This window comes from Natator depressus, chromosome 12, assembly GCF_965152275.1.
Source record: "Natator depressus isolate rNatDep1 chromosome 12, rNatDep2.hap1, whole genome shotgun sequence".
Taxonomy (NCBI): Eukaryota; Metazoa; Chordata; order Testudines; family Cheloniidae; genus Natator; species Natator depressus.
In genome coordinates, this window is record NC_134245.1 from 35,668,378 (window position 1) to 35,696,370 (window position 27,993).

Genomic DNA, 27,993 nt, shown 5'->3' on the forward strand with positions numbered 1-27,993 from the left:
TCATTCAAGCCACACTATTGAAAGATCAAGCCCGAAACATTGTAAGGTCTCTGGGGTAGAGACTATCTTGCTGCTCTGTGTTTGTACACACAATGCACTCCTTGTCCGAGACCGAGGCTCCTAGGTGCTACCACCCTGCAAATAACAAGTATACCATATGAAAGCCATACTTTGAAGCATCTGATCTTCTCACATCTGCCTTTAGATAAGAACAGCCCAGGGTTGTACAGGAATGGCGTCAACCCCCTATGGTAGACTACTGGAGTCTTTTAAGCAGAAAGGATGGTCCAGTGGCCCAATCCTCTGCTGTCCCATGGGTGTCCTGTGTGACCTTGGGACATTTAGCCTCTCTGTGCCTCAGTCCCTCATCCGTACAATGGGAATAATAAAGCTTCCCTCCCTCCCAAGGGGGTTGTGAGGATAAATGCATTAAAGATTGAGAAGATTGACTGATGAAAAGCCCTACCTAAGAAATAGGCATTTTTTAAACAAAAGATAAGGTGCGCCCTGTGTTACTGTGGATCCCAGGTCTTAGAAGGGATGTGTACACACGGTACCTAAGCATTACACAATATTCCGGTGACACTTTTGTATGGGAATCATGCAGTGTACTCTATTATCCCCTGCCCCCGAAAAGAGGGAAGACTTATACAGCAAATTCAAGTTCTCTGGGGCCAAATACTGTATTTCTGAAGAGGGTAGATAACAGAAGATATTTATCCTGTCATTGGTTGGGCCCTTTCACCTTCTTGGCTCTGAATCTAGTTGGGTCAGGAGGACAGGCAGGTGGTGCTATTGAGAGTCCTGCTTAGTGCCCCATCTTCTCTCTGTCATGACAAATGATTCAAGGCAGGGCTTAAAGTCTCCCCCAGTATCTCCTGGAACCTCAGGGCTTTAGCCCCATGGGGTGCAATGGGATTTGGGGCTTTAGCCCCATGGGACATGCCAGGGCTCCCAAGGGTTTGATAATATTTAACGGAGCTCTGCTCCGGCTGGCTCTAGCTGAATTTAAACCCTGATGCAAGGCCTTCAAGACACACCCAGCTTCCACTTGGCAGTAAGAAATTGGTGAGAGTTCTGGAATCTCCAGGCTTGTGACAAGGCTGGAAAACTACCAGTAACAGCAGCTTTCTTCCACATCGAGGAGGGTGTGGAGGGAGATAAGGAAAATATTATACTATGAAAAGAGACCGTAACATGAATTTACTGTCAGTGAAATGTGCCCTGGAGCCTGAAGACGTCTCTACAGCCCAGGTACATCGGGGCAGCCTGCCCTTCCTCTCCACCAAAGTACTTTTGCCACCTCCAAGGGAGTTCGGTCTCCATGTCTATTCAGTCTTTGGCAGGGCCGGCCTTCAGGAAAATGGCACACTGGGTGAATGTGCATTTTGGTGCCCCTGACCCCTGTGGGCATGGCGCCCCCCCCGTGCCCCTGATCCCCATGGGCTCCCAAGGCACCCCAACCTGCCTCCCCCCCATCCCCTGCACTGTGTCCCCTTTGCCCCAATGCCTGGTCCCTCTCCTGCACCCCTAATCCCTACACCCCCTTCACTCCCAACCTCTGCCCCCCCTCCTGTACCCAACACCTCAGCTGCCCCCTCCTGAGCCCTTCACCCCTGCACTGTGCCCCCTTCATCCCAACACCTGTCCCCTCCTGTGCCCCTAGCCCCTGTACTGTGTCCCCTTCAGTCCTACATCCTACAGCTCCCTCCTGAGCCCCTAACCCCTACACTGTGCCCCCTTTGCCCCTAACCCTTGCATCCCCTTCCTGCACCCACATGGGGAACCTGACCTGGATGCACAAAGCATCTGGCATTGCTGCTCGCTCCCCTCACCGAAGTGCTGCTCCTCTGCCCCCCGCAGCCCTAGGGGGCTGTGAGGGAGGAGCAAGGAGCGATGTCAGGGCTTCCTGCAGCTAGGTCACTTTCCCTGCAGGCAGGAGAGCAGCAGCTCCTGATGCCTCAGCACAGCCCAGGTGGGGAAGTGACCTTGATGCAGGGAGCCCTGGTGCGGGTGTTGGGGCCCTGTGAAGGAACTAGTGTGTGTGGTGAAGGAGTGGGTGGTGTTGAGGGGAGTGTGTGTGTGCCTGAGTGAGTGCGTGCGCTGTCTCTTTAAGAAAGCCCTCAGGGTCAGGAGCCTGAACTAGGCTTGTTCAGACAAGCAGCTGCCAGCAGCTCTGGGTCCAGAGAGGCAGCAGCAGACACAGATTCCCCATGTCCCATCACTCCAGCTTAGTAGAAATGGGGTACACGGGGGAGGGGGACACCCCGCCATCAGCCCCCCCGCCCGCCCGCCCCAGAGCGGACAGGAGGATGCTCCCAGGCCAGAGGCGACTCCAGGAAGAAGGCAGGGTGAGGGGACACAGGACCAGCAGCGGCTGCACATGTGGAGCGGAAGAGGGGCACCCCCTGCTCCGGGCTCCGAGGCTGGTCGTCTCTCCCGCTCCCCCACGCTGCTGCTCGCCTGCCTGCCCTGCCGCCTCCGTCAGCCCAGCTGGCCTCTCGGCAGCAGGTCCGGTGGGAATCCAAACCCTGCGCACGGCGCCCCCCTAGGCAGGCCACCCTGGGCGGGGGCCCGTACAGCCCACCCCAAAGGCCAGCCCTGGTCTTCGGTCTCTTCCTTGAGACCCCCATAAGAGCGCCAGTCATTTTTCTGCCTCAAAGGAAGAAACCCTCACACTCGTTTTACTCAGGCGGCTGGAAGGAGGGTGACATTTGGTCACTATGGCCCAGAGCCTCAAAGGTGCCAATGGGAGTTAGGCATCTAAATACATTTCAGAGGCTTGTCACTCGTTGCCAGTCTGCCAGCATCTGCTCCTAAACGGTCTGGTATTTTACCAGACCGTTGAGTGGCTTTTAAGCAAAACCTTTTGAAATGCCAAAAAAGAAGACAATGAGGACCAAGCAAATAAGATAAAAATAGGAAAGCACAACTCTTTCCACAGGCTGTTGAAACATCTTCATGGGTTCTGCATTTTTTATTCAAGTGCCAGCCAGCTAATCCTTAGAATACTGGTATCTTTCAAACTGATGGTTAAAGGGATGATTAGGTGAACATGGCTGGGTATAATATTATTATTTAATATTTACATTGCAGCAACTCCTGGGAGTCCTAAAGACCATTCCTATTGTGCTAGCCACTGACAATACATATGACAAAAAAGAGCTTGTCCCAGGGAGTTTACAACATATAGTTATACAATAGAAACTTGCAATATCCAAGGGGGTTAATATATCATATTAAGAACTGCCGCAGAACCCTTGCTTGCTAGAGTTAAATCTAGTCTGCCCATCTGAGTCAGCCCGGTATGTAACCAAAGGGAGTTTTGATTTCAGACACGTACGTAGGAGTAGGTAGAGATGTACTGTACTGTCGTTACGTGCTAAACCTTGCTGCTTCCTGAGCTTTAAGAAGCCATGGATTGAATTTCTGAGCTGTACGTCGCCAAAATGTATGAACTGTCAGGATACTGTTGAGTCTTTGTTCGAGATCCTTCCTCACGTATGCTTATTGCAGTGATCATTCTTTGCTGCAGCGAGTCCATAGTGTGCGAACAGAGTTCAGCAGGCTAAACTGATGCCGAAATTAAAGGGAGCTGTAATTTTCAGCAAAGCCACTTATTACTCTGTTATTACTTTGCCTGCGTTCTATGCTCAGAGCAGAACAGACCTTTCTCACAGCTAGTTTCTGTTTGCAAAGAAAGGGGAGATTTTTTTTTTTTTCATTGGCTGGGCTTTTATTCAATCGTCAACACCCATACAGTTAGAGCATTTTATTTGGCAGAGCATCCTGCAAACAAATTGTATCCCAATGTGCTTAACAAAGTTAAAGGGTCAAGGTTGCTAAGTCTGGTTGAACAGTGGGAAAAAAAATGTATTTGCAAATTTATTTCAAAGAAGTTCAAAGACTTTATTTCAAAGAGGTTTGGCAAATGAGCTAAAATTTCCTTCTGAACCAACTGCGAGAGGGTGAACATTCCGTTTTGAAAAGAAGAATGGCAATTTTCAACTGGATCTAGGGCTGGCCGGAAAAATTCCATTACGTGAAAAATATTGACGTTTCAGAATTTGATTTCCTTCCTCAGTGGAACGAACCAAGCCCCTTTGAAATTTTTCATGAAGAAACATGAGATGCCCCAGAAGAGCCAACTCCCTTGGTGGGTGGAAGATTAAACACAAATGTCTCATCTGCAGAGACTTGAACTCGGGTCTCCCATGTTCTAGAGGCACACCCTACCCATCAGGCTATAGCCTCAGGCTTTCTCATGCTCTCCCGTCGGAGTTATTTCTCTTTGCATAAATAATTAAATATTCAGTAGGCCAGAGCAAAAGATACTGACTCTAGCCCAGTAGTTCGAGCACTCACTGGGATGACAAAATGTCAGCCAAGCAAGCAAGCACTTGGGTTTCTTCATGTGAGCAGAGTATGGCACTCGGCATTATAAACAGGATTCCTCTGTGGTGTTTGGTTGCTGTCATTGAAGGCAGGAGCATTTCCCGTTAGAGGTTTGGTGCTTGATCACTATTAAACAGTGGGGACCCAAAGCTGTGAGGCATCCAGGGCTATCAGAACACTCTACGAACCAAAGAATCCAAGGCCAGTTGTGATTTTCTTACTGCTTTCGATTGTAAAGCCAGGTATCAGTCCATTCATTTTCTTTTGCAGCACACTGAGTGGTAGAGCTCAGAGCTGAAAGGTCAGTGCAATTTTATCCAGCAGATGAGAGCGGGTTTGTCTGTCTGTCTAGAAAGAAAATCCTGGCAGACAGTGTGATACTTTCTCAACTGAGAAACTTTCGCAAGTGTCTGAACAAGTTGCTGAATGTCTGACAATTTATGACCTGGGAATTGTTTCCCCTTGTGTATGAAGGGAAGAATGTTTCCAAAGGGGAGTTATGTTGCTGTTATTAATGGGACACTTTGATTTGAAATAAATCTTTTCTTTATTTACTTCCTTAGTTATGCACCAGCTTCCTCTTTTTGGTAGATAGCCCATTGATTAGGAGTGATCTCTTCTAAGGAATGATCAGCATCATGAACAAGTCTGCTGGTCTTTTATGGGGAGGGTTCCAGAATCTGTGGGTTTCTTTAATGCAGTGATCATAGAGATGGTTGCTGCTCTTCCTCCATCCCAACCCCATCACTGGGAAATCATCCCGGAGACCAAGTCCCAGTTCCAGGAAATACAGTATAATTGTTGCTGCATTCTCCTGATGCAGAGGCCCAGACTGGATTTTCCAATGTCACATATGCAACTAGAGGAACATGGCCAAGTTCTTACCCTTTAAGGACCATCACAGACTTCACTGCTTTCTGTTCCAAGTGCAAGGCACACCTCTTTGACCTTGCCTTCTCTACCAGACACAGAGCACCACATCTATGTATTAATAACAAACCACCTACCAAAACAAGACACTCCACTGCACACACATCTCACTCTGGGGAGAGGATGCAAAAAACAAACATGTGGCAGAGAGGTAGCCATGTTTCTTAATGCGCTGCTGGAAGGAACTCAGATACTATGGTGATGAGTGTCAATAAGACCGTGTATAGAACAGGATAGAAATAAAGTAACCCTCCATAGGCACATCACACAACATTTCTCCCAGTGGTGTGAGTGTGGCAATAGCGTGATGGGAACACAAGCCGCTGAGAAATGTGACCACATCACGCAAACCTCAAACAACTTCCTATTCATTTCAGGGCCCCATTCAGAAGTCTCTTCCCAGGTTTTCAAATGTTCCAGGGCGTTGCTGCATCAAATCTCATGGGCTTAGAGCGTGCTCTACAGACCATTGAAATCAATGAAAAGATTCCCATTGACTTCTTCAGACTTTGGATGAAGCTCTTAATCTCTCTCTCTGCACCCTTGCCAGCTTGCTCTACTCATCTTGCACCATCCTCTCTTGCTCGCCACTCTTACTTCATGAGCCGCCTCTTCTGCAGTTCTTGGCACCTGGACCCGCCTGCCTGTATTTCTTCATGTCGTCAACGCTCAGCCTCATCTTTTGTCCCTGGCTTTGGTTTCCCACCCACTTCTGTTCCAATTTCAATGAGACAAGGTGGGAGAGGCAATATCTTGTATTGGACCAGCTTTTGCTGGTGAGAGAGATGAACGGTTGACTTTGTGAAACACTTTGGGGATAATTTGGAGACAATGGGACCCATGCACACAAGGTTCTATTCCTGGCTCTTCCACTGACCTGCAGGGTCATCTTGGGGAATCAGGGTGATCAGGGTCATCTCTCTATGCCCCTATTTTCCCTCCCAGCCTTGACTATTTTCTAGCATTTATTTAGATTGAAAGCTCTTCACGGCAGGGATTGTCTCTTACTGTGGGTCTATACGGCACCTAACTCAATGGGTCTCTGCTGTCAGTGGGAGACTCTAGGTTCTACCATAATACAAATAATAAATACCACTGGAACTACTCCATGTGGGTGCAAGGGTCTGTCCATGTGGATTTAGTAGCAGACGTAGGCCCTGAAACTGAAGGGCATGTTACACATGTGCTCTCCTACAGGTAGGACATGCTGGAACACTCGTTAGAGAAGCCATTGTGGTCAGTAATCATTTTCCCCCTATGCAACATACTCATAAAATTATTACTAACATTAAAATAACTATTTAAATTGCTGTATGCAGTGTTGTGGTCCCCACATTGATCCCAGGATATTAGAGAGACAAGGTGAGTGATGTAATACCGTTGGTTGGCGAGAGAGTGGTCCAATAAAAGATATTTGCTCACCCACCGTGTGTCTCTACTTAAATTGTTGACAGTTTGAATAGTATGTATTTTATGGATTCATAAAATGACTAGCAAATTGTAGAGTTCTCGATGATAGTAAATAGCTGTGATCGGTGATGACAGGGAAAGGCAATCTCTGACTCATCGCATGACTGTCCTCCTTTCTCTCTTTGAAGCTGTGCAGAATGAACGGGACAGGATTAGCATTCGCAGGAGTAGCTATGAAGACAATGGATCCCTGTCAATCACTGTGCTGACCCAGGCCGAGGCTATGGCACAGCAGGTATGAACTACATTGATAATCATCATTAGAAGGGGGTTTATGGCCGCTTCATCTGTGAACTCGTCCAACTAAGCAGGGATGAGTCTACTCAGTCCTTAGATGGCACTTAGATGGAACAACTAATTACAACAGGAAGCAATATTAATGATTCTCTCTTGTTCTCTCTGGGTCATTGCTGACCCAGTGCCCAAGCATCCTAGCATCTATGTCCTGGCTACAGGTCTGAGCAATTACATTCTACCTACCAATTCCCCCCGGCAGTCCAGCAGGATACAGTAGTCTTCTTTGCTTCTTATCCTAAATTGCTGCATTGCCTTGCTGTCCACTTGATTTGCTTTGTTTCACCCCAGAGGTGGCTGCATTTCAATGATGCATGAAGAGACTCCTGTAGGTACAGTATATAACTGGTTAGAAACTAGGCTTCCCTCAGTATAAATGCAAGATCTGCAAATGTCAGAGCATTATTAGGGTAACAGTTGTAGAAGAGCAAAGAGCTAATAAACTAGGATTTAAACCCAATGGTCCTATCATCTTCTCCTCTCTCCCTTCCTCTTCCATTACCACACGCTCCAAGGTGTAGTTTGCTTTAAAAAAACAAATGAATAAGGGCATCTTTTTAATTGCCAATACAAATGGTCCTTTTCTTCCAGACATATGGTGTAGATTTTCTTTACATATAAAAATGTTTTCACTTCTTCAAGAATTGCTGCATTCACAACATGCATTACAAAGCGTCGCCTTTCAGGGCTTGTCTGCGGGCGACATTAGGGCCCAGGCATGAATCTGAAGTGCAGTAACGTACTCATCAAAGGGCACCGTGGAACATTTAGTACGCTGCAGCAGTACCCACAAGAAACGTTACAGGGTGGCAGGCTGGCATATTGTAGATTCACACCCTGGCTTGTGAGGCCTGAACAAGTCCTTAGTTAACACTGCTGGGCCCATTTGTCATCACTGACCTTTGAAAAGAGATAGGAAGATTGATGCATGGGGCTGTTTGTATTTTATAACAAGCTGCTGCTTGGGAGACTGGGTGAGCTGACTGAGCTGCTTCTTTGGGTCTGCCATATTAAATAATTTGCAGGGCGCTCAGATCCTGTGCTTTTGATCAAAAGAAAGAAAATCCCTTTGTCAAGTCTGACGAGTCAGATGTAAAGCACACAGACAATAAACTGCTCAAGTCACTATCCCTCTGTTTCAGAGTAACAGCCGTGTTAGTCTGTATTTGCAAAAAGAAAAGGAGTACTTGTGGCACCTTAGAGACTAACCAATTTATCTGAGCATAAGCTTTCGTGAGCTACAGCTCACTTCATCGGATGCATACTGTGGAAAGTACAGAAGACGTTTTTATACACACAACCCATGAAAAAATGGGTGATTATCACTACAAAAGGTTTTCTCTCCCCCCACCCCACTCTCCTGCTGGTAATAGCTTATGTAAAGTGATCACTCTCCTTACAATGTTACTCCCTCTGTTGTGACACAGCACCACCCGGTGGAGACTGCAAACATTCTTGCGTCATTTATGTTCAACACTGGATCCAACATACAGTTCTCCGCAAATCGTTGTGAATGTCAAACGTTATATTTGAGATAGGACAAAATTAATGGCTCTATGGAAACCATAAATCCCTTGATAAGTAGGAAACACGTATTACGCTCTACTTGACCAGACGTTTTGTTCAACAAAGCAACACTTAAGCCTGTTCTACATCCAAATTCTGCTTTGTTTTTCTTTCAGTACTCAGCTCTGAGTCCAGTGCACAGTGCTGACATTGCGATGAAGAAGGTTGCAACCATCAATGATGTGTGTGAGTCCATGAAACAGCAACTTTTAGCCCTTGTCGAATGGGCAAAATATATCCCAGCGTTCTGTGAACTTCCACTGGATGACCAGGTGAAATAGGGCTCTGTGTCTGTCACTCCCTCAATCCATTTATATTTAATATAAACACATAGTCCCTGCCCTTTAACATCAAACTGGGTGATATTCAGTAGAATTCACCATGTAGAGCAAGAAATTCCTTGCAGGAGAGGTGGAATTTCAAAGAGCCAGGCTTTTGTTATTACTAATTCATTAGAAATGATTGCCACCCACTGAAGACAAGAAAAATATTGCATATAATCAGCTGAGCCAGCACTGGGAATGATGAGTCAAAAGGGAGGTTGTATTTTTTCTACCATTATCTGCTGGTAGAAGGATACAATAGCCACTGTTTCCAGGGCAATATCAAACAAAACATGTTCTTTTTTCTTTTGCTTTGCAAAATGAGTTTTGCTTTAATGTTTTGTAAATGTAATGCTTCTAACATCTAAAGAGTCAAAGCTATAGTCAAGTTAGGGTCAGATTTTGCTCTCAGTTACCCCAGGAGTAATTCCATTGTCTACAGTGGAGCTATTCCAGATTTGCACTAATTTAAATGAAAGCAGAATTTTCCCCATTCTGTACACATCAATCACCTGACTGTTCCTCTGTCTGCTGTCGAAGTGTAATACGCTCTGTTTCTTCCCTGTAATCTGCAGGTTGTCTTGCTAAGAGCCCATGCAGGAGAACACCTACTCCTGGGAGTTGCTAAACGGTCAATACCATATACAGATTTTCTATTATTAGGTAAAATAATATAATTCATTCTTGCTTTGAAGTTTGCACAGATTTACATGCTGGATAATCATTATGTATCCTGCCCATCTGCAATTGCCCTTGCATTCAGCTAGCTAAGGTATATTTCACCTGTTATGCTTTATGCTGTTAAATTGTTGCTACTTTTCTCTAGAGGTGGCCGCCCTGCCATGGTGGATAAAGTCCTTTTTCCATAAAGCCTGTACATCTGTTTGTAGACCAAAGAGCTTGGGGAACTTTCTGGATGTCAGACAATATATAAATAGGCAAGATCATCGTTGTATTTTAGCCAACAAACTGTCTTGATAATTCAGGCTGCTAGCATGAAATTTTTTTGTTATGACTAAGAAAAAAAAATTAAATACAAACCAAACCGTGGCCCCTTGACCTGGTAACTTCAATTATAAAATGACACCAAATTACATGCAAACATGCACCTTCCACCCCTCTGCTTCTATAGCGTTGCTAGAATGTCGATATAAAGCTAGGTTTCAGATTTTGCTTCCCTCCTGGTTTAAATTTAGGCACAATAAACCTTGTAGCAACCCAGCTTTGGAACAGTGGAGGGCAGACTTACAGTGAGTTTGGAGGAAGAAACCTGCATGATTTGCTCTCTGTTAGGTTTATGCCTCTGAGTATCTAATTCATAGATTCCATAGCCAGAAGGGACCATTGTGATCATCTAGTCTGACCTCCTGTATATCACACGCCATAGAACTTCCCCAAAATAATTCCTAAAGCAGAGCTTTTAGAAACACATCCAAACTTGATTTTAAAATTGTCAGTGATGGAGAATTCACTATGATCCTTGGTAAATTGTTCTAATGATTAATTACTGTCACTGTTCAAAATGTATGCCTTATTTTCAGTCTGATTTTGTCTAACTTCAACTTCCAGCTATTGGATCCTGATATACCTTTCTCTGATAGACTGAAGAGCCCATTCTTAAATATTTGTTCCCCAAGTAGGAACTTAAAGACTGTAATGGTCACCCCTTAAATTCAGGGCCGCATCTCTGCATTCCAAGGAAAAACCCATAGGGCTAAGGGTAAGGAAATCTCCATGAGGTTCTCTGTGAGGTGCTTTCTTCCCCATGATCCACTGAGGGGGGGGGGACAAACAGATCATGAGGCTCGTTCCCAGAACCCAGATATTGCCAGGATCTGCACAGATACCGAAGGATCAGCAGAAGGCCAGGTATCCTATGCTGCCTAACAGCATTGGTGCTCCAAAAGAGCTGCTCTGATAGGACTTCCACAGTCAGTGGCTTCCATAGGAGTCCTCTTTAAGGAGGATTGTTACTTCCCAGGGCTGTACTGTCCTGCTGGGGAATCTCCAGAGCCAGCGAAGAGATGATGTGCAGCCTCTCAGCCTCATAGAACTCCCACTGCATAGATCCTCAGACTCATGGATAACTTGGTACTGGCTCAACGAAAAAGCGAGGGGAGAAATACCACAGAGACAAGAGCTCACTCCTTATCTCCAGACCAGGTGGGGAGACTCATACATGGGTCTTGGAGGCCTTGAGTTTTAGTTCAATGTATTTGTGCTGGAGTTGGAATCGTCAGAAAATTAAAATGATGCTTTAGCTAGAGACAGCATGTAAATGTTACCTCTGCTAATGCATGTTGAACGCTCACTGTTCTACTAAGCATTTTGGCTCTGTCCACACTGCAAAGGGAAGGTGTGATTGCAGCCTGGGTGGGCATACCCATGTCAGCTTTAAGCTAGCTAGCACGAGTAACAATAGCAGTGTAGACATGGTGGCACCAGTTTCAGCACAGGCTAGCAACCGGAGTCCAAGCCCCCTAAGGTCCCTGGATATGTACTTTGCTTGCTAACGTGTCACCACATCTACACTGATATTGTTACCTGTGCTAGCTAAATTACAGCGGACACAGGGATGCATACCATGCTGCCATCACCCTGTCACTTTGCGATGCAGTCATCCCCTTAGATACTAATGCCTGGACATTAAGGTAATAGGTCCTTTAGAAATACTAAAGAGAGATTAGATCAGATATTTAGATTAGATAGATATTCCCTTGTAATTTAAGATGGTGTTTTCTTCTACCATTTAAAAAACAGTCAGGATTCTTCACTGCAGATGGGGGGGGGAAAGTTGGTCTCAACAACATTATGTTGGCCAAACTTGGGTAAATTAGTTCTACAAAAAATTATACATGAGTAAGGCTACGATTTAGTCATGGAGGTCGTGGAAGTCACGGAATCTGTGATTTCCAGCGACCTCCGTGACTTCAGCCTGTGCTGGTCGGGAGCTGCAGGGTCCCCCACTGCCCGAAGGGGCAGGGAGCTGTAGGGTACCCCCATTGCCTCTGGCTGCCGCTACAGCTCCCGGCCACCGGGGGCGGTGGGAGAACCCCCCCGAGCTCCAGGCCGCCGTGGGTGGTGGGGGAAGTCCCCCAAACTCTGGGCTGCCGGGAGCGGTGGGGGAACCCCAGACCTCCTGGAGGCAGTGGGGGAACCCCAGAGCTCCTGGCTGCCCAGGGGAGGCGGGGGCACCGCACTGCTCCCAGCCCCCATAGATGGGGGGGACCCCTAGAGCTGCAGGCAGCAGGGGTACCCCGCAGCCCCTAGCCGCTGCCGGCAGCTCCTAGCCCCTCTGCAGCTGCCCTGCTTCCGACAGTGTGGGGACCCGCAGATCCCTATTTTGTCACCATATTTTTAGTAAAAGTCACAGACGGGTCACGGCTGCTGTGAATTTTTCTTTTTTGCCCGTGACCTGTTTGTGACTTTTACTAAAAATATCTGTGAAAAAATCTTAGCCTTACACATGAGTTACGATAGTCTTGTGGTCAGATGCTCAGACAGGTATAACAGGATGTTACTCAGCACATAATGTCAATCTGATTTGCATGAATGGTTATGGCAACTGCGTGCACAAATTGGGTAATTAAGCACACAAATGCATCTAAGTAGTTATTCGCCCATGTCAATTCTGAATTTGACCATGAAATTGCATGTGCAAATTATACACACAATCATGTGCTGCATTCTGAAAATATGGCTGTTGGTGTCTGAAGAAATGGGTGATTTAATAATGCGCCTTGTCCACAGAGCTGGTGTAAATGGCTGATACAGATGTTTTTTCATCTTCTCAGGAAATGATTTCATCATTCCAATGCACTGCCCAGAACTGGAAATTGCTCGCGTAGCCATTCGAATCCTGGATGAGTTGGTGAAGCCCTTACGTGACATCCAGGTTGATGACAATGAGTATGCATGCCTTAAAGCAATCATATTCTTTGACCCAGGTAAGTCTCTCAGATTTACCAAACCACTATCATCAGTGGCAGATCATGGGATTCCAAGAGAAGAATCTTGATAGAACTAAAATGGCACATAAGTGGGTGGAATGAGGGGTCCAGTCTGGGCGGGGGGGGGCAGAGAAGGAGGATCATTTATGGCATTTCTTGAAAATTCCATTATTGTCGATCCTCCTTCATTTTGTGGTGCTCTATTCCCTCATCTCCCCTAAGAAGCATAATTGCAAGGTTTGTAAGTAAGTATTTGCTCCAATCCGAGACACATGCAAAACCTTACAGAACCTGCAGGAACTGAGCTGCTTCCAGAGTTTGGCCTCACTCAGTGATGTATATCAATAGAAAATGAGGACATGCATGCCTATATTTAATTTTTCAGTGAATTAACCAAGCAACAGAATGGGAATTAAAACAGGGACCAGGAGGGAGCATAAAATCCACAAATGGTTAGGCCATGAGAAGTGTTGATTGCCTGCAGTTTCCATCAACATCAGGAAGGATGCTGCAACGTCTCACGGTCATGGCTTAAGAGCGCAAAATGACTGAATAAAGAGAAGATTTGGGGAAAAGAGAACGGGAAATTAGGGCCTGCTCCGAAGCCTGTCAGGAGTCTTTCTGCTGACTTCGGTGGCTTTGGACTAGGCTCCAAGTGAGACAAATGAAGGCACCTTCCGGGGCTTGGGAGAGCATTACAAATGCTCGGGGCTCTAAAAAAATAACACTCTTTGGGCAGGCCAGTGTCAAATAAGTGATAAGAGTTGAGTTGTTTGATCAAACGTTGCTGAACGCTGGGCTAGACTCAGCAGGGGGAGTGATACAAAGAGCAAACCATGACTAAAGGGGATAGGATGGGGCCACCTGGCAGACAGGAAGAGAGGAGGGCACATCAACGGCCTGGCCTGCAGTAGAACTTCAGAGACCCGCTGCTTTCGTAGCTCACATGGTCCTGAACAGCGGCGTTTTTTTTACTCTAACCCCTTGCTGAGTGCTATCCATCCATCCTTCTGTCCCTTCCCCCACACCTACCTTTTACTCACGTGGCCCCCATTACTGTAATATCTGAGCCCTTCACAACACTGAGATCCTCTTTCTACCCTGCATCTTGAGGCCTTTTATCCCCACTTTACAGCTGGAGAACTGAACCTAGGCCAATACCAAATGAGACATTCTTCTACTGGCACTTACCTGTCACCGTATGTGTCTTCAACTCATTTCTCATCATGGCCCTTAGCCCTTTCCTGTGTATCTGGAGGGCTGCAGCCTTGAAGCAACATACCTAATAGGAGAGGACTCCTTAGTCTATACTCTTCATGAGTGTCCTGAAGAGACTAAACTGCAGGCACCCAGCCTTACCTACCTCTCCTTAAACATTGAAAGTTGCTTCAATTCTTTGGGACAGTCTGGGTGAAATTTCTAAACAGCCTAAAACCACCTGGACTGGCATAAGAAAAGATTTGTTAGGAACAGAGAGAGAAAATCCAATTAAAATAATAGAAATGCACTGCATATCACATCTAGACTTATACGCTGCAAAAGCTAAGGCAGCTACCATAAGTACCATCTCCATTAGTTACAGTATACAAAGCCTCTTTCCTGGTCCAGCAGGGCAGTGTATTTCAGACCCAGCCTGCATGTGATCTCTCAGTTAGCCCTTTCGGGTTACTGTACCATTCCCACAAAGATAATTACACAGTTGAAGTCCCCCAAGAGGATAGGATGGTCTCTCATGAAGCATGCACTGGATGGCTCCCAAAGCCATTCAGGATTATTTTCACTACTTTGGATAGATAGTTTTTGATCCCGATTTCCCTTTACTATTCTATATAGGTTTTTATACTGAGCTCATCCTTTAGTATCTGAGCGCCTGCCAGTATTGCATTAAGAAATGTGACTACACAGCCGTCACACATTGTTTGTTCTCTCAGCCTCCCCCAAGCGAGACACTTGTACAGAGGGGGTGTCTTAGTTTGGTAGTGTTTTCCCCCCCCCCCCAACTATAAATATCGTTGTAGCTTTGTTTTGATGTTGGGGAAGGCAGGCCAAAGAAACGTGCCTCGCAGCTGAAATGGAAAGTGGAACAGTGTGGGAAGGGCTTTAGTTACTGGGGGAGTTCATGCAGCAGTCTCAGACCAGCCCCCCGAGAAAGTTGTGTCTCCCACACAGATGAGCTTTACTCTTATGTTGAGGGTTCCATTGTGCCAAAGGAGGGGAGTTGTCAACCGCAGTCTTCATCCTGGAGCTTTAAAACAATCTTTCAGATTTCCCAGGCTGTGGAATGCCCAGGCTGTGGAGTGCTTTGAAGGTACGAGGCAAGACTCTGAACTTAACTAGAAAAATCTATGGGGAATCTATTGAAAATCTGTACCACATTTACGCGAGGCATTCAGGCAACAGCTGTTTCTTAGCTCCACCTTCACAATCTATTTCCCCACAGGCCTCTACACCCCAAGGAACAGCCTTTGTTCTGGCCTAAAAATCCTGGCCATGATTTTGAAAAATAAAAGACAGGCCCCTAACTTCATATTTATGCCCCAAAAGAAGTGACTTGGTTTTTCAGACGAGCTGAGCATGCACTAAATTCAAGGGCAGCAGCTGGGTCCTCAGCACTTTGCCCACTTCTTTTGGGGTATAAATAATTTTAATCTCCTCTTCTTCATATCTTTCCTTTTGCTTGTTAACATGGGTGGCAGGTGAAACCCACCCTCCCCTCGCCCCTGACCAGGGAGGCTAGCCCGCTGGCCCCATGCCTTCTGCCTGAGGCCACAACCCCCATGGCCAGAGAAGCCTGGAGCCCAGAGCCCCCCTCCTGCAGACAGAGGAGCCCTGTCTGGCCTGCCCCAGCCACACCAAGCCACTGGCCAGCCTATCCCAGCCGTGCTGGCCAGCCTAACCCCCAGGCTGTCCCTGGCCACCCCGGCCGCCGGTGGGCCCAAGCCCCGAGCTCCAGGCCACCGGCTGGATCTAAGCCCCTGCCAGCTTCAGGGGAGAGGGAGAAGGAAGGCAGGACAGAGTGTGGGCAGGGCCCCAGGGCCTGGGTTAGGGGAGGCTTAGCCTCCCCAGGCCTCTGATACCCATCACCAATGCTTGTTAATCATGCTATCCGCATGACTCAAACTCCTATTTTCCTACCATTCCCTTTAGACATTGCTCTGCTCCCTGTGGGATGTGAACTATTTCCAGATTAACACTGAGCTGCCACGTTGCCACATTAGAGCCATTCCAACTTCTAGTCTAAAGGAGAAATATTTTTTAAAAAACCATCATCACTTGCCATATCGGTGTATTTAATCTTTTCTTCTAGAGTCTGGCTGACTGTGAGAGCTGTCCCAGCTTGTGTGTGTTTGTGTGTGGAGAGGGTAAATTGTCTGTCTCTATCTCTCAGACTGTAAAGGCCTGAGCGAACCTGGCAAGGTGAAGAACATGCGATTCCAGGTGCAGGTCAACCTGGAGGATTACATCAACGACCGGCAGTACGACTCGCGAGGGCGGTTCAGCGACATTCTCCTCCTCCTGCCGCCGCTCCAGAGCATCACCTGGCAAATGATAGAGCAGGTCCAATTCATGAAACTCTTTGGTGTGGCGAGGATTGACAGCTTGCTGCAAGAAATGCTTCTGGGAGGTACGCCCCCGCTGAGATCCTCTTTCTTCCCTGCATGCCTTGAAAACCGTGAGTATTTCAAAGGCCTTAACAACAATGCTAACACCAATGCCGTATTTAGGGATGCCTCAGGTTGATCAAATTAAAGAGACTTTGGAGCCAGATCAGCAGTTGATGTACATTGGCACTGAAGCTGATGGATCTATGGTGATTCATGCCAGCTGAGGATCTGACCCTTTTTTCATTAGCATATGCATGGAACGGACACCCCTCTACCCCCCTTCAAGGGTACAACATTTTGTAGTAATACAAAAAGCAAATTGTAACCTTGTGAAAACATCATATTCAGGGCTGAACTGGGGGCACCCGCAAACAGGGTGATTGGCCACAGATGAGTAGCCAAAATGCTGGAGCTGGGAGCAGCAGAAATCAAGTTCTTTTAGGTAACTAAGACGACAGTGTCACAGTTGGAAATGGTGGGGTGCCCCAGGTGAGAGGGGAGCAGGAGGAGGGGACGCAGGGGACTGAGGAAATTGGGGATACTTCTCCTGGTGATCCCGCTACAAGCAATTCTTCCGCTCCCTGTAAAAATGTGCGACGTGCCTCAGGTCATAGGAATGCTTCTGCTGGTTTTTAGTTTAACAACAATGGGGAGAATGACTTCTTTTCCATGCTCCTATGCAGGAACCACTCTTGATGTACAATACCAGTCAGGACCTTCCAACCTCGACCTGGAACCTCTGCCAGGACACGTAGCTTTACCAAACATGAGTTCTGTGATTCACACAATTCCAGACCGTAGGTGTCCATCTTTATGCTATTGGCAGGCATAGTGCGGGGATTGGGTAGGAAGCTGCTGGGCCTATAAGCTTAGTTTGGTTTATTTAAGCATCACGCTTAGACTTTGTGGGGCTAAATGGGACCTGTCATGTGTTAAATCCAGCAGCAGGAGACAAAATAGGGGTCTAAACCTCAGGATCCTTCCTTAGTTTTTAGCCAGGAAAACTGCCACTGAAGACAATGCACTGGGTCTTACATCTCACTAGGCCCTATTATGACAGTGTCATCATTCCACTTATAATTTAAGAAAATATTCACAACCAACATCCCAAGCATTCAAAAATCATGTCAACCCCACCCTATCCTTCCAAATCATGAGATTTTAAAAATAAACTCCAGATCCTTTTTATTTGCCTTCTAGTTTTTACACCTTTAGGTTACACACTTCCCAGGTTTCTTCCACAACCATAAGGGCAAGAAACTTACTTTTTATACATGAAAGCTGAATCCAGGAGCAGGGATTTTAAGACCACCAAATAGCACGAGACTCTCAATAAAAAGCAGGAGCATTGGCAATGCTATTCTTTATGCACAAAGGTAGAAGTGTAAACATTCAGAAAGTAGGGCACACAGTAGCCAGTGCGATCTGTTTTATTATATGCGAAGTAAATTGTCAGCAAAATAGAAATTATACCATTCAACCTGCGTGAAAGGCAATTTCATTAGGTATAGAATCTTTAAAGCTTCCAGTAAACTTTTGTTGAGGTTTTTTAAGAAAGCCCACTGATTTTATTATTCCTTTCATGGTAGCTTAAGGTTGGTATTCACTGAATTGGCAGATGGCCCTAATTCTACCCCTCTTACATTTTTTCCATAGCGTGGACTGAAACTTAATAGAAATGCTGTGCACAACTGGCTCTCCCCATTCCCATGAACTACCTCTTCCGCTCATACTCATAGGAACTACGGCAAATGTGTGCACAGAAAAATAATTAGCAATAATGTCTCTAAGATAAATAGCATCGAAAATTGAGCTAAACTAACAGCTAGGCACAAGAAGGGGAGCCAGCATCATGTGACCAGTTAGCACTCTGCAGCCTACCACCAAGTCACAGAGCACAATAAGAGAGTCATTGCTCTAATTAAAGATCAGCACTTTGAAGTGGGAACACATTTTCCCAAGTACTATTTATAAGACAATGCAGTTTGTTGCTTGGTAAAACTCCTAATAACTCACCCGGCACCGAGTCCCTGATCACAAAGTGAAAGGGGGAAGAGGCTACCTGCATTCACAACAGGCTACCCCACCATTTTGGTATCACCTGTCCTCCTAGTGTTTTGGTGCGAGTCGAGAGCTGGGTCCAGTTCCTCAGATTGCGTGTGGTACCCTGGACAAGTCATTTGGTCTCTCAATGCCTCAGTTCCCCATCTGTGAAATGGGGACGATGAGCCTCACCTCCCTTATGCAGCATGTTGAGAGTGGTTGCTGAAGAACAGAAGCTGTTCTAACAGAAGTTGTTAAAATGAAGCCATTAGCACTTCCCTACCTTGCAGAGGTGTTGTGAGAATAAATGTGTTACAGATTGCAGGCCTCAGACACTTAGGAACTTACATGGTCCCCACGATCAAAGAGTCATTTCCTAAATAAAATTATCTAATAAAACAATTTAGAAATTTTGTTATGAAAAAAGGTATTAACCATATCAACTATTGAGGATTGTTTTTAAAGCTAGCACATCTTTAGTTATTTCATAAAGACAACTCAAGATAGCCAAGAAACTATGCTAAGGTACTGCATTTAGTGCTGTTCATGAACTTGCATCTACACCACCGTCTTGATCCTTGTGACTCTACTTTGGTGTCTTTAAGCAGATACCGTGCTATTCAAAACGTTGTCTCCCAATATGTTTTAATTCTTTGTTTTTATTTTTCTCCCTTGCAGCATCTCCAGAAACATCCCTTCCTTCTCCATCTACCAGCACAGGAAGCGAAGACTACAAACCAGGCCCAACCCCAGGGCCAGAGGCCCTTGTGAAAATACTGCCTCAGACCATCGTACCCAAGCAAGAGATTTTATAAGGGACAGGCAAAAGAAGCCAACAGCAATACCCAATGTCCCTATGAAAAGTTAAACCATCCCTGCTTTCTGCCATGGCAATGCCCAGCAATTGTCTGCTTATAATAAGATCTCATGATGACACCCTTTCCTGTCAGTGATTAAAACGGCACTGTCAGACTTTGGCTCACCAATGTTCTCTCTATATCATCACCCTCTTTACTGGAGGAGCCTGGACTTGATGCTGTTGTTCATTTTAGAACCACCAAGACAAAGCTGGTTGGAGCAGGGACTTCTTGCTTCATGTTTGTACAGCACTGGGGGGTCCTGACTACAGAAATATAAATACGTATCTCATATCGCTATGGTTGATTGTTAATGAGCATGCTATAGCTCAAATAGGCCATGTGAGGACGTCTGTTTCTATTAAAAGTTGAAGTACACGCCCATCACTCCTGCTGTCATTCAAGCTAAATCTAGAAAGCCTGTCGGAAGCATAGATCAGAGGTGCTCTTCATAACCTGCAGAGTATGGCTTCCTTATTTCACACAGACCTGGTATTGTACAAGATTTTTATGCTGTTAGTAAAGAACATATAATGCTGTGGATTATGAATCACGGATCTTATATTTAGACTAACCCGTTCTTAGGGCTGTTCAGCTATTGAAATATAACAATTCTTGAAACCTGAAGCCCATATTTGGTCTGTGACAAACATCCTGGGAAGGATAAAAAAGTGTTCTTTATTCTAACTAACTTGGTGTACTCTGCAGGAGGCACTATTTGTTTATACATCTGGAACCCAGCTTCTGCATTTCTGTACTTCCATTCGGTCTTTTATATATCTAATGTGTTGGTGGGAGAGCTGATCATAATGACATTGCAGATAATTCCTGGGAACAATGCAACTGCTAATACATGTAAGGAACCAACAAAAAAGGCTTGTGCTATGCACATGTAGACATCTTGGCTTCATACCATATCTGGAAAAAAAAATGACAGTCTTAAAACATGAAGATACTTTCCCTAGCATGTAGATATAGTTTTGCTGTAGCTTCATGGAGCAGACAGTATGAAAACATCCTTTTTAAAAAAAAACTTCACAGCCCTGAATTATGCAGACTTTTAAAATTTTTATTTAAAGCAGCTCTCCCAAGGATCTGTCACTGAACTATATATTTTGAAAAAAATTTATTCAGTGCTTACACATCATGGGATATCACTGTACTTAATGAGGAGTACTTGTGGCACCTTAGAGACTAATCAATTTGAGCATAAGCTTTCGTGAGCTAAAACCCACTTCATCGGATGCATGCAGTGGAAAATACAGTAGGAAGGTGTGTGTGTGTGTGTGTATATATATATTTTTTCACAGCTATTATCACCAGCCTACCATAATTGATCACTCTCATTATAGTGTGTATGGTAACACCCATTTTTCATTGTGTGTGTGTGTGTGTGTGTGTGTGTGTGTGTGTGTGTGTTCCTACTGTATTTTCCACTGCATGCATCCGATGAAGTGGGTTGTAGCTCACCAAAGGTGCCACAAGGACGACTCCTTTTTGCTGATACAGACTAACACGGCTACCACTCTGAAACCTGTGTACTTACTGTGTAATTCCTAAGTTAGCCAGGCTCCAACTACTTCGAATAACAAACGTATACAAGAAAAGTATTCTTAAAAAGCAGCCAGATACCACCTTAGTTGGCTGCCTACAGTACTTTCAAGACAACTAACCAAAACACTTTGTTTTTTACATAGACAAAAGTTCACTGAACATTTAACATGCTTTTGAAGGAACAGGAATAAGCTCACAGTTGGAAAGAATGAAATTGTTATTAATACTGCTGTCTTCCCACAGCAGCTAGTTCCCTCACTTTAATGATCTGTGAGTCTTTCCCAGTGCTGCACAAGGCAGAAATTCAACCCTTGACTATCCAGTCTATGAACCCAATTTGTAATATAACAGATGTACTTTTTGGACCTCAAATTTGCACTCTGTGAAATTGCCTTAGATGTCAATAAGCTAGAAGAATATTTTGATTTTAGTTTGTGAATCAACAACCAACCTTTCAGTATAAAACATGCATTGTGTACAAACATAGCATTATGTACTTCCATTCCTCCATGTACACGATCTGATTTGCACAAAGCTCTTGTAGTGGCAACGAATGAAATGTAGCTAAATATAAATCTACCAAGTGAGCAAACATTCCATTCTTTGAAGATTGTTAATATGGTAATGTATAAACAAAGCTCAGATGGAAAAGCTCCACACTCTGATTTACTTTGCTTTTGCGAATCATTTTAGTAGCAAGTTGCTCAAGTTTCTGCACTGATTTTCCTGAGCATATGCTTTCTTTAAAGATTTTCACCCAAAGCATATAAAGGTTAGAAAAACAAACTGATATTGGTAAGCATGCAAGTAACACACGCCAACCTGTTTAATTGGACATAGCCACAAAGCCACGCAATAGCTTATAAGCTTTGTGTAGTTAGTACTTTATGGCTCAACAGGATGGGGGGAAATACTTTGCTATGGCAACATACTGATATTTGATCTTGTAAATACATTTAAAGAGGGAATCACATTAAATCTTTGCAAATTGGTTTTGTTAGCATCTCATAACTAAACACACTGTGTTCTTATCTGTTAAAAAAAACCCCACTGCTTGGCTGGAATTATTTTTCACAAGGAAACACCCTCTTTGGCCTTTCCACAGGCCCCCCCCGCAAGAGCAAAAGCTTTTCAAAACATCTCTAATGTATTTGTTAAGGTGTATTCAAATATGCTTTGGAAGTTGTTATAGCACCTGCTGTACCAGATTTCTGAATTTTCTTTTTTAAATAAAGGTGCAAGAATGAATTTTGAGACCTTTCTGTACTTTAACAGCATGTCTATTGCTTCACTGAAACAAACAGATATCCGAGAAAGCACAGTGTTACCTCTTCTTTAATGTTTTATTTATATGTATTTTACATAACAGATCAAAGCATGTGGAAAATATTAAGGTATAGTCTTGAATATTCTTCAACTTCTTACCGTATTATAGAGCCAAAGGAAACTTGAAATATTCAGTACACAATAAGTTTTCACTTATATTAATAACTGGACTATGCATTTGTGATGGGTGGTGGTGACCATCCACTTTGTTATTTTGGTACTAAATACCCTTGCAATACAAATTACTCCAAATGCTGAAAGGACTGCTAGTAGCAGTACCTATTTCTGTAAGAAATTCAGAACATAACCAGCAAGCTATACCTGAATATAGACAGTTCAGCTCACGACATTTTCAAAATAAAAAGCACCAGCTTTTTTCATCATATTCTATTAGCATTGCAAAGAAGTTTAATTGCCACTTGAGTCACATGGCAACATACAGAAGGACCTCTTAGGGGATGTCTACACTACAGCTGGGAGCAAGCCTTCTAGCCCAGGCAGACACACTAACAGGGCTTGAGCTAGAGCACTACGAGCATCACTGTCGACATTTCAGCTCAGCCAGAAGCTCAGGCTCTCAAGTCCAGCCAACCTCCTGTGCTTGAAAGCCTGAGCTAGAATATCGACATTGCTAGTTTGAGTGTACTAGCTCAAGCCTGTCTAAACAGGCTGGAAGACTCACTCCCAAATGCAGTGTAGACAGACATACCTTTATAGACAAATGAGGCTACAGTACAGCTTAACTACTAGTCTATGAACTTCTCAAAATCAGAAACTGTTAAAACAAGCTACAAAATACAATTAAAAGTGTTAGCACGAGTTTCTATGAATGCATTTCAGGTAGTTTTCTATACAATCTGCCATGAATGAAAAAAGGATCAAGTGATGGGAGCCTTCACAGCTTTGTAAATAAAACCAGAGACTTGAGTCAGCTAGTGTAAAGAAAGAGGCTGCATTGTTTGGGATAAGGTGTTTATTACTGATTAGCAAACCAGGAGGTAGGTTTTGCCTCAGTTGAGGCTCAGAAGCCGTTTTAGCAGACATCTGAAAACTGAACAAAAGTATGCCAAGCAGAAGTCTTGCAACACGTCGTCTTTAGCTCCTACTTTTCAAGAGTTTACTGAAATATCCCAATTATCAAAGTATCCATGTTAAAGAAAAGCCACTACTTGATTTTCAAAGCTTGTTTTGCACAAGACTATTTTGTGATGCTTCAAGGGGACAGTTACAGAATTAACTGGTTCTGGTTTTAAAACTTCTCCAGGAAGCTACACAAGTAAAATATCAAATGGTAGTTTGTCTTACCTTAAGGTAAGACTCCCCACCTCTGCACTCTCAACAGCTTTTGCCTCCTCCCCATCTTTGATTCCTCCCCTATCATTAAGTCTATATTAAAGACCATCTTCTATGGTCTTCAATATAAATGGAAAGGGTAGTTTGCAGTTTAAAGAATACTTCAAAGAAGTAGAAAACTGCTTCTAACGGAGGGAAAGAGCTGACCCCAGATGTATTGGGGCCCTCAGTAGAGAACAGTTTAGTTCCTCCCAAGGCCACCAAAATAGGTCCCTCATCTCTTTCCCTTCTTCAAGTGGCTCATCATCTTCTTCCTCTACCCTTTTCTTCTATAAGGCAGAAAACTTTTCTTTTTGCTGGCCAGCCTCCCAGTCCTGAAGCTAGTGTTTGGGATGGTCACCTGGAAATCATTGTACACAGCTTCTTGGGAATGGCAGAATTACAGCTATTGCCTGAAATGATGTGCCCTAGGCAGCTGCCTATCCAGAATACATCTACCCCACACCCCCTTTTAGAGAAAAAAAGCCAAATACATAGGCAACAGCTGAGAAGACAAATTAGTTTTCGGCCTGTTTGAGAGTCAGTTTGGTTTGGCACCTTACTTTCCCATCCTGATTGGTGGAAAGGAAGTACGCAAAGGTGAGCAATATTTCAACATGCCAATTTGTACAAAGTCATAAACAAAAATGTTTTTTTAATCCCAGAAGAGGTTTTAAGACCGGTTACAAAGTACTAGTGAACAGACAGTAGTGCACACCTTTTCCAGCCCAGTATACTTTGAAGTGAGAAGAGATAATATGCATCAATCTTTACTCAGATTTACAATTTACAAGAATGCAAAATATTATTCCCTAAGTATCCCGCACTATTTAAAGTTATGCACGTACCCCGCTTCCGCATCTGTCACTTACCTTAAATTTTTAGTTGTATGTATTGCATGGCTAGGAAGAGGTAAGGATACATTTTATCAAGAAATATGGATTACCACAACTGTATGATTATAGAATCATAGAACTGGAAGGGACCTCGAGAGGACATCTAGTCCAGTCCCCTGGCACTCAAGGGAGGACTAAGTATTATCTAGACCATCCCTGACAGGTGTTAATCCAATCTGCTCTTAAAAATCCCCAATGATGGAGATTCCACAACCTCCCTAGGCAATTTATTCCAGTGCTCAACCACTCAGAGTTCGGAAGTTTTTCCTAACGTCCCACCTAAACCGCCCTTGCTGCAATTTAAGCCCATTGCTTCTTGTCCTATCCTCAGAGGTTAAGAACAACAATTTTTTCCCCCTTTTCCTTGTAACAACCTTTTATGTACTTGAAAATTGTTATGTCCCCTCTCAGTCTTCTCTAGACCAGTGGTCTTTTTGGATCGCACACCCCCAGGGCCAGCTCTAGGGAAGCAAAAAAAAAAAAGATCGGCCGCCAATGTGCTGCCGAAGATGGAACGGGGAGAGCCGAGCGGCCGCTGAAGAATCAAAAGGTCCAGGAGCGTGGCTGCAGCCGTGACGGCGGCGCTCCTCCTGCCGTGCACCCCCAGGGATGGTCTTGCGCGCCCCACTTTGGAGACCACTGCTTGAGACTAAACACCGTCTATACAAACAGATACAGTGTTTTACGGAAATGAAATCTCTGAAGGAAAGAATTCATCGAGGATCATCCGACTTTGTGGAGGTGGGAGGGGGGAGTTCGTTCTGTATTCATGGACAGTCCCTGTTTTATAGGTGGCTGTTACCCAACCAGTACTAATTAATCCAGAGAATGCAGCAGCAGCTTCTCCCTTTGATTGCCAACACAGTGTGGCCATGAAGCTGAACAATAACAGATGGCCATTTTATTGAATGCCTTTAAAATGGATTGTGTCCTTAAGCATGACACAGGGTCATTATTTAGCGTGTGTTTGAGGTCAGTCTGGATCATCACAGCAGGTCCCTTCTGGTTTTGTAATCTGTAATTTACGACATTTTGCACATGCACTGAGAAATTTAGTAAGTGTATTTGTAAATCTAAAAGGCAGAGAGACATGGTCCTTGAACTAAAGAGCTTCCAGTCTAAATAAGCACAGCTAAAGATAATGACCGAGATAGGGAGTGGAAGTTAATTAACTTAGACTTATTCATTACTTTATTTTTACATTAAAAAGTTACAATGTAACAAGGGTTTGAAAAGCCAAGTCAACTTGATTTCACACACACGCACAAAGTCACAGGTTTCAACTGCTTTAAATGGTATTTTCTGATTTTCATCAGTATATTTTATTAAACAATATACATACTAAAAGCCTCGTGACAAAGCCAGATAAATTTTTCTCCAATATTTATGGAGGATGTTGAACTGCATATTCAAAGATTCTTGTCCAACTTCCAACCTTCCCCCTCATTTACATGATACATGTATTTTTGTTCATCTGTCTGTGGCTTTATTGGATGTGTCCATCTGGCAATTCTCCATATTACATACCTACTCCCTAAGCACTGTATACATCTTCTGAAGTATTGCACAGTTTTGTTAATTGGACCATGGTATATTGAATGGATCCCTTAGTAAACGGACACATACTAGGACATAAATGTGATGAAGAATCAGTATGATTAAGAATTAAGATTCCACAAAGATTTGTACAGAAATGGAGAAACAAGTCACTAAGAAAAGAAAGCATATTTTCAGTCTGTGAATGTAAACTTACTAATGGCAGATCCTTGAGCATATCATACTGCTTGAGGTGGGATAAACTTGTTTGATGCTAATGGCAAAACAAAAACTGGACAAGTTTAAGGCAAGTCCCAGAACAGGGAGCTGTTTACTTTCCAGGCACAGTTCAAGCTCCTGCTTTATCCTGCTGTGTGGTGGATAATTCAAAGAGAATAAAGTAATGATAGAAGAATTTTAGTATTTATCTGTAGTGTTTAGAGAATCCATTTTCAGCTGTATTTCATCACTTGCAGATTGTTTGTGTCATTACTTGCAGATTTAGGAACACACCTTAGAACTACTGTTATTTGTCAGACCCACAAAAAGCAGTTATATTTCTACACTGTTCATTCCTTTTGTTTTCAATCAGTTTTGATTGGAAAATGGCGAAATGGAAAAATTTTCCCTTTACATACTGTATACTCATTTTCCATTTTACACTCAGATTTCTTGTATTTGCACAAAGGAGGCTGGGATTACATTCCCTAACGCTGAAGAAAGTCTCCCTCCGTTCAGTGATGGCTCTATTTAAGTGACTGGTGAACTGTTTACCAATTTCTGAATGGATGTAAAATCTATACAATAAAAAAAACAAAAACAAAAGGGCCTCCGGACCGTACAATAATGATTGTTCTTTGGATCAAAGTTATACCAATCTGCAATACATTCATTTTTAATCCTACAGGAAGATTTAGTCACTGGTCCCTCAGATACCCACACACAAGTTCCTTTAAAGTCAATGCACTGAGAATTGAAGACAAGTATCACAGGGCAGAATTTGACCCATAGCTAAAAGTTAAAAATATTTGATTACTGCACATTTAGAACTTACCTAAATGCCATTTAAGATTAATACTGCCAAATACAAGACATGCTATTGTGAACACGGAGAACATTTGGCAGGGCTGGAGGAGTGCATCTGACATGTTTATGTTACCACGTGCACAAATCTCGAATTATTAATATGCAAGGACTGCATGTCTGAAGTGGGATGTAACAGTATAATTTTGACTATCAGGACAAATGAAAACAAAAATAAAATTAAAGGATTGAATAAGTCATTATTCCCTGAAAACTAATGGATTTAGAAAGCTTGATGCCATTTAAAATGGGCTTTCAGCATAACTACTCGATCTCATGATTGACAACTGCACCTCAGTTCATAATTTTATAAAACACAAATTCCCAAAACATTTATCAAATAAACGGTTCAACAAAAATGCAAAAATTAATCCCATTAAACAATAAGTTACAGTAGTATGATGACATTTTGGCTTCTTTAGTGTGGTTACACACCTTTCTTTTGTTATCCTGCTGAAAGATCATTACAGCATCCAGTTTACGTTTCTGAAAGTTAATGAGATGTCTGTGACTATAAAACTTTGCTTGCTACAAGCAAATGTCTTGTTTGTTTCAGTTGGTCACAGATTATATGTAGACAGCCATTTCTGGCCCCAAATAAATATTTATATAGTATTCTTTCAAGTTCAAGTATGATTAGAAAGGCTCACACAGAGAACTCAGGTCCCCCTTTCTTTGCTCTCAGCAAAAGTTGCCTGATTCGAAATCCTGCAAAAGGATTGATCCACAGGACTGAAGGCTGGCCCCCAAAGACAGATTTCATCCCTTCCCAACGTAGCCTCCTCTCCCATGTTGGCTTTTCACTTTTAAGCCTCTCAATCTCCTGCACATAA

The 27,993-nt window shown here is 43.9% G+C and overlaps 2 protein-coding genes across 4 annotated transcripts in view; one reads left to right on the forward strand and one right to left on the reverse strand.

Moving 5' to 3' along the window:
• The window catches only part of LOC141996893 (hepatocyte nuclear factor 4-beta-like), a 40,469-nt gene extending 21,078 nt beyond the window's left edge, over positions 1-19,391 (forward strand). The window contains exons 5-11 of one of the 2 annotated variants that reach the window (XM_074969193.1): positions 6,924-7,030; positions 8,772-8,927; positions 9,554-9,641; positions 12,773-12,925; positions 16,317-16,553; positions 17,217-17,330; positions 19,255-19,391. In XM_074969193.1, coding sequence (XP_074825294.1) covers positions 6,924-7,030; positions 8,772-8,927; positions 9,554-9,641; positions 12,773-12,925; positions 16,317-16,553; positions 17,217-17,330; positions 19,255-19,391 — 992 coding nt within the window. Of the gene's footprint in view, positions 1-6,923; positions 7,031-8,771; positions 8,928-9,553; positions 9,642-12,772; positions 12,926-16,316; positions 16,602-17,216; positions 17,331-19,254 lie in introns of both variants that reach the window. The other variant, XM_074969192.1, reaches the window with a different exon arrangement.
• Positions 19,392-25,984: 6,593 nt separating this feature from the next.
• ZDHHC7 (zDHHC palmitoyltransferase 7) overlaps positions 25,985-27,993 on the reverse strand; it is a 55,061-nt gene continuing 53,052 nt past the window's right edge. For both annotated transcript variants that reach the window (XM_074968857.1, XM_074968856.1), the window contains exon 8: positions 25,985-27,983. In XM_074968857.1, coding sequence (XP_074824958.1) covers positions 27,807-27,983 — 177 coding nt within the window. In that variant the 3' untranslated portion in view covers positions 25,985-27,806. The remainder of the gene's footprint in view (positions 27,984-27,993) is intronic.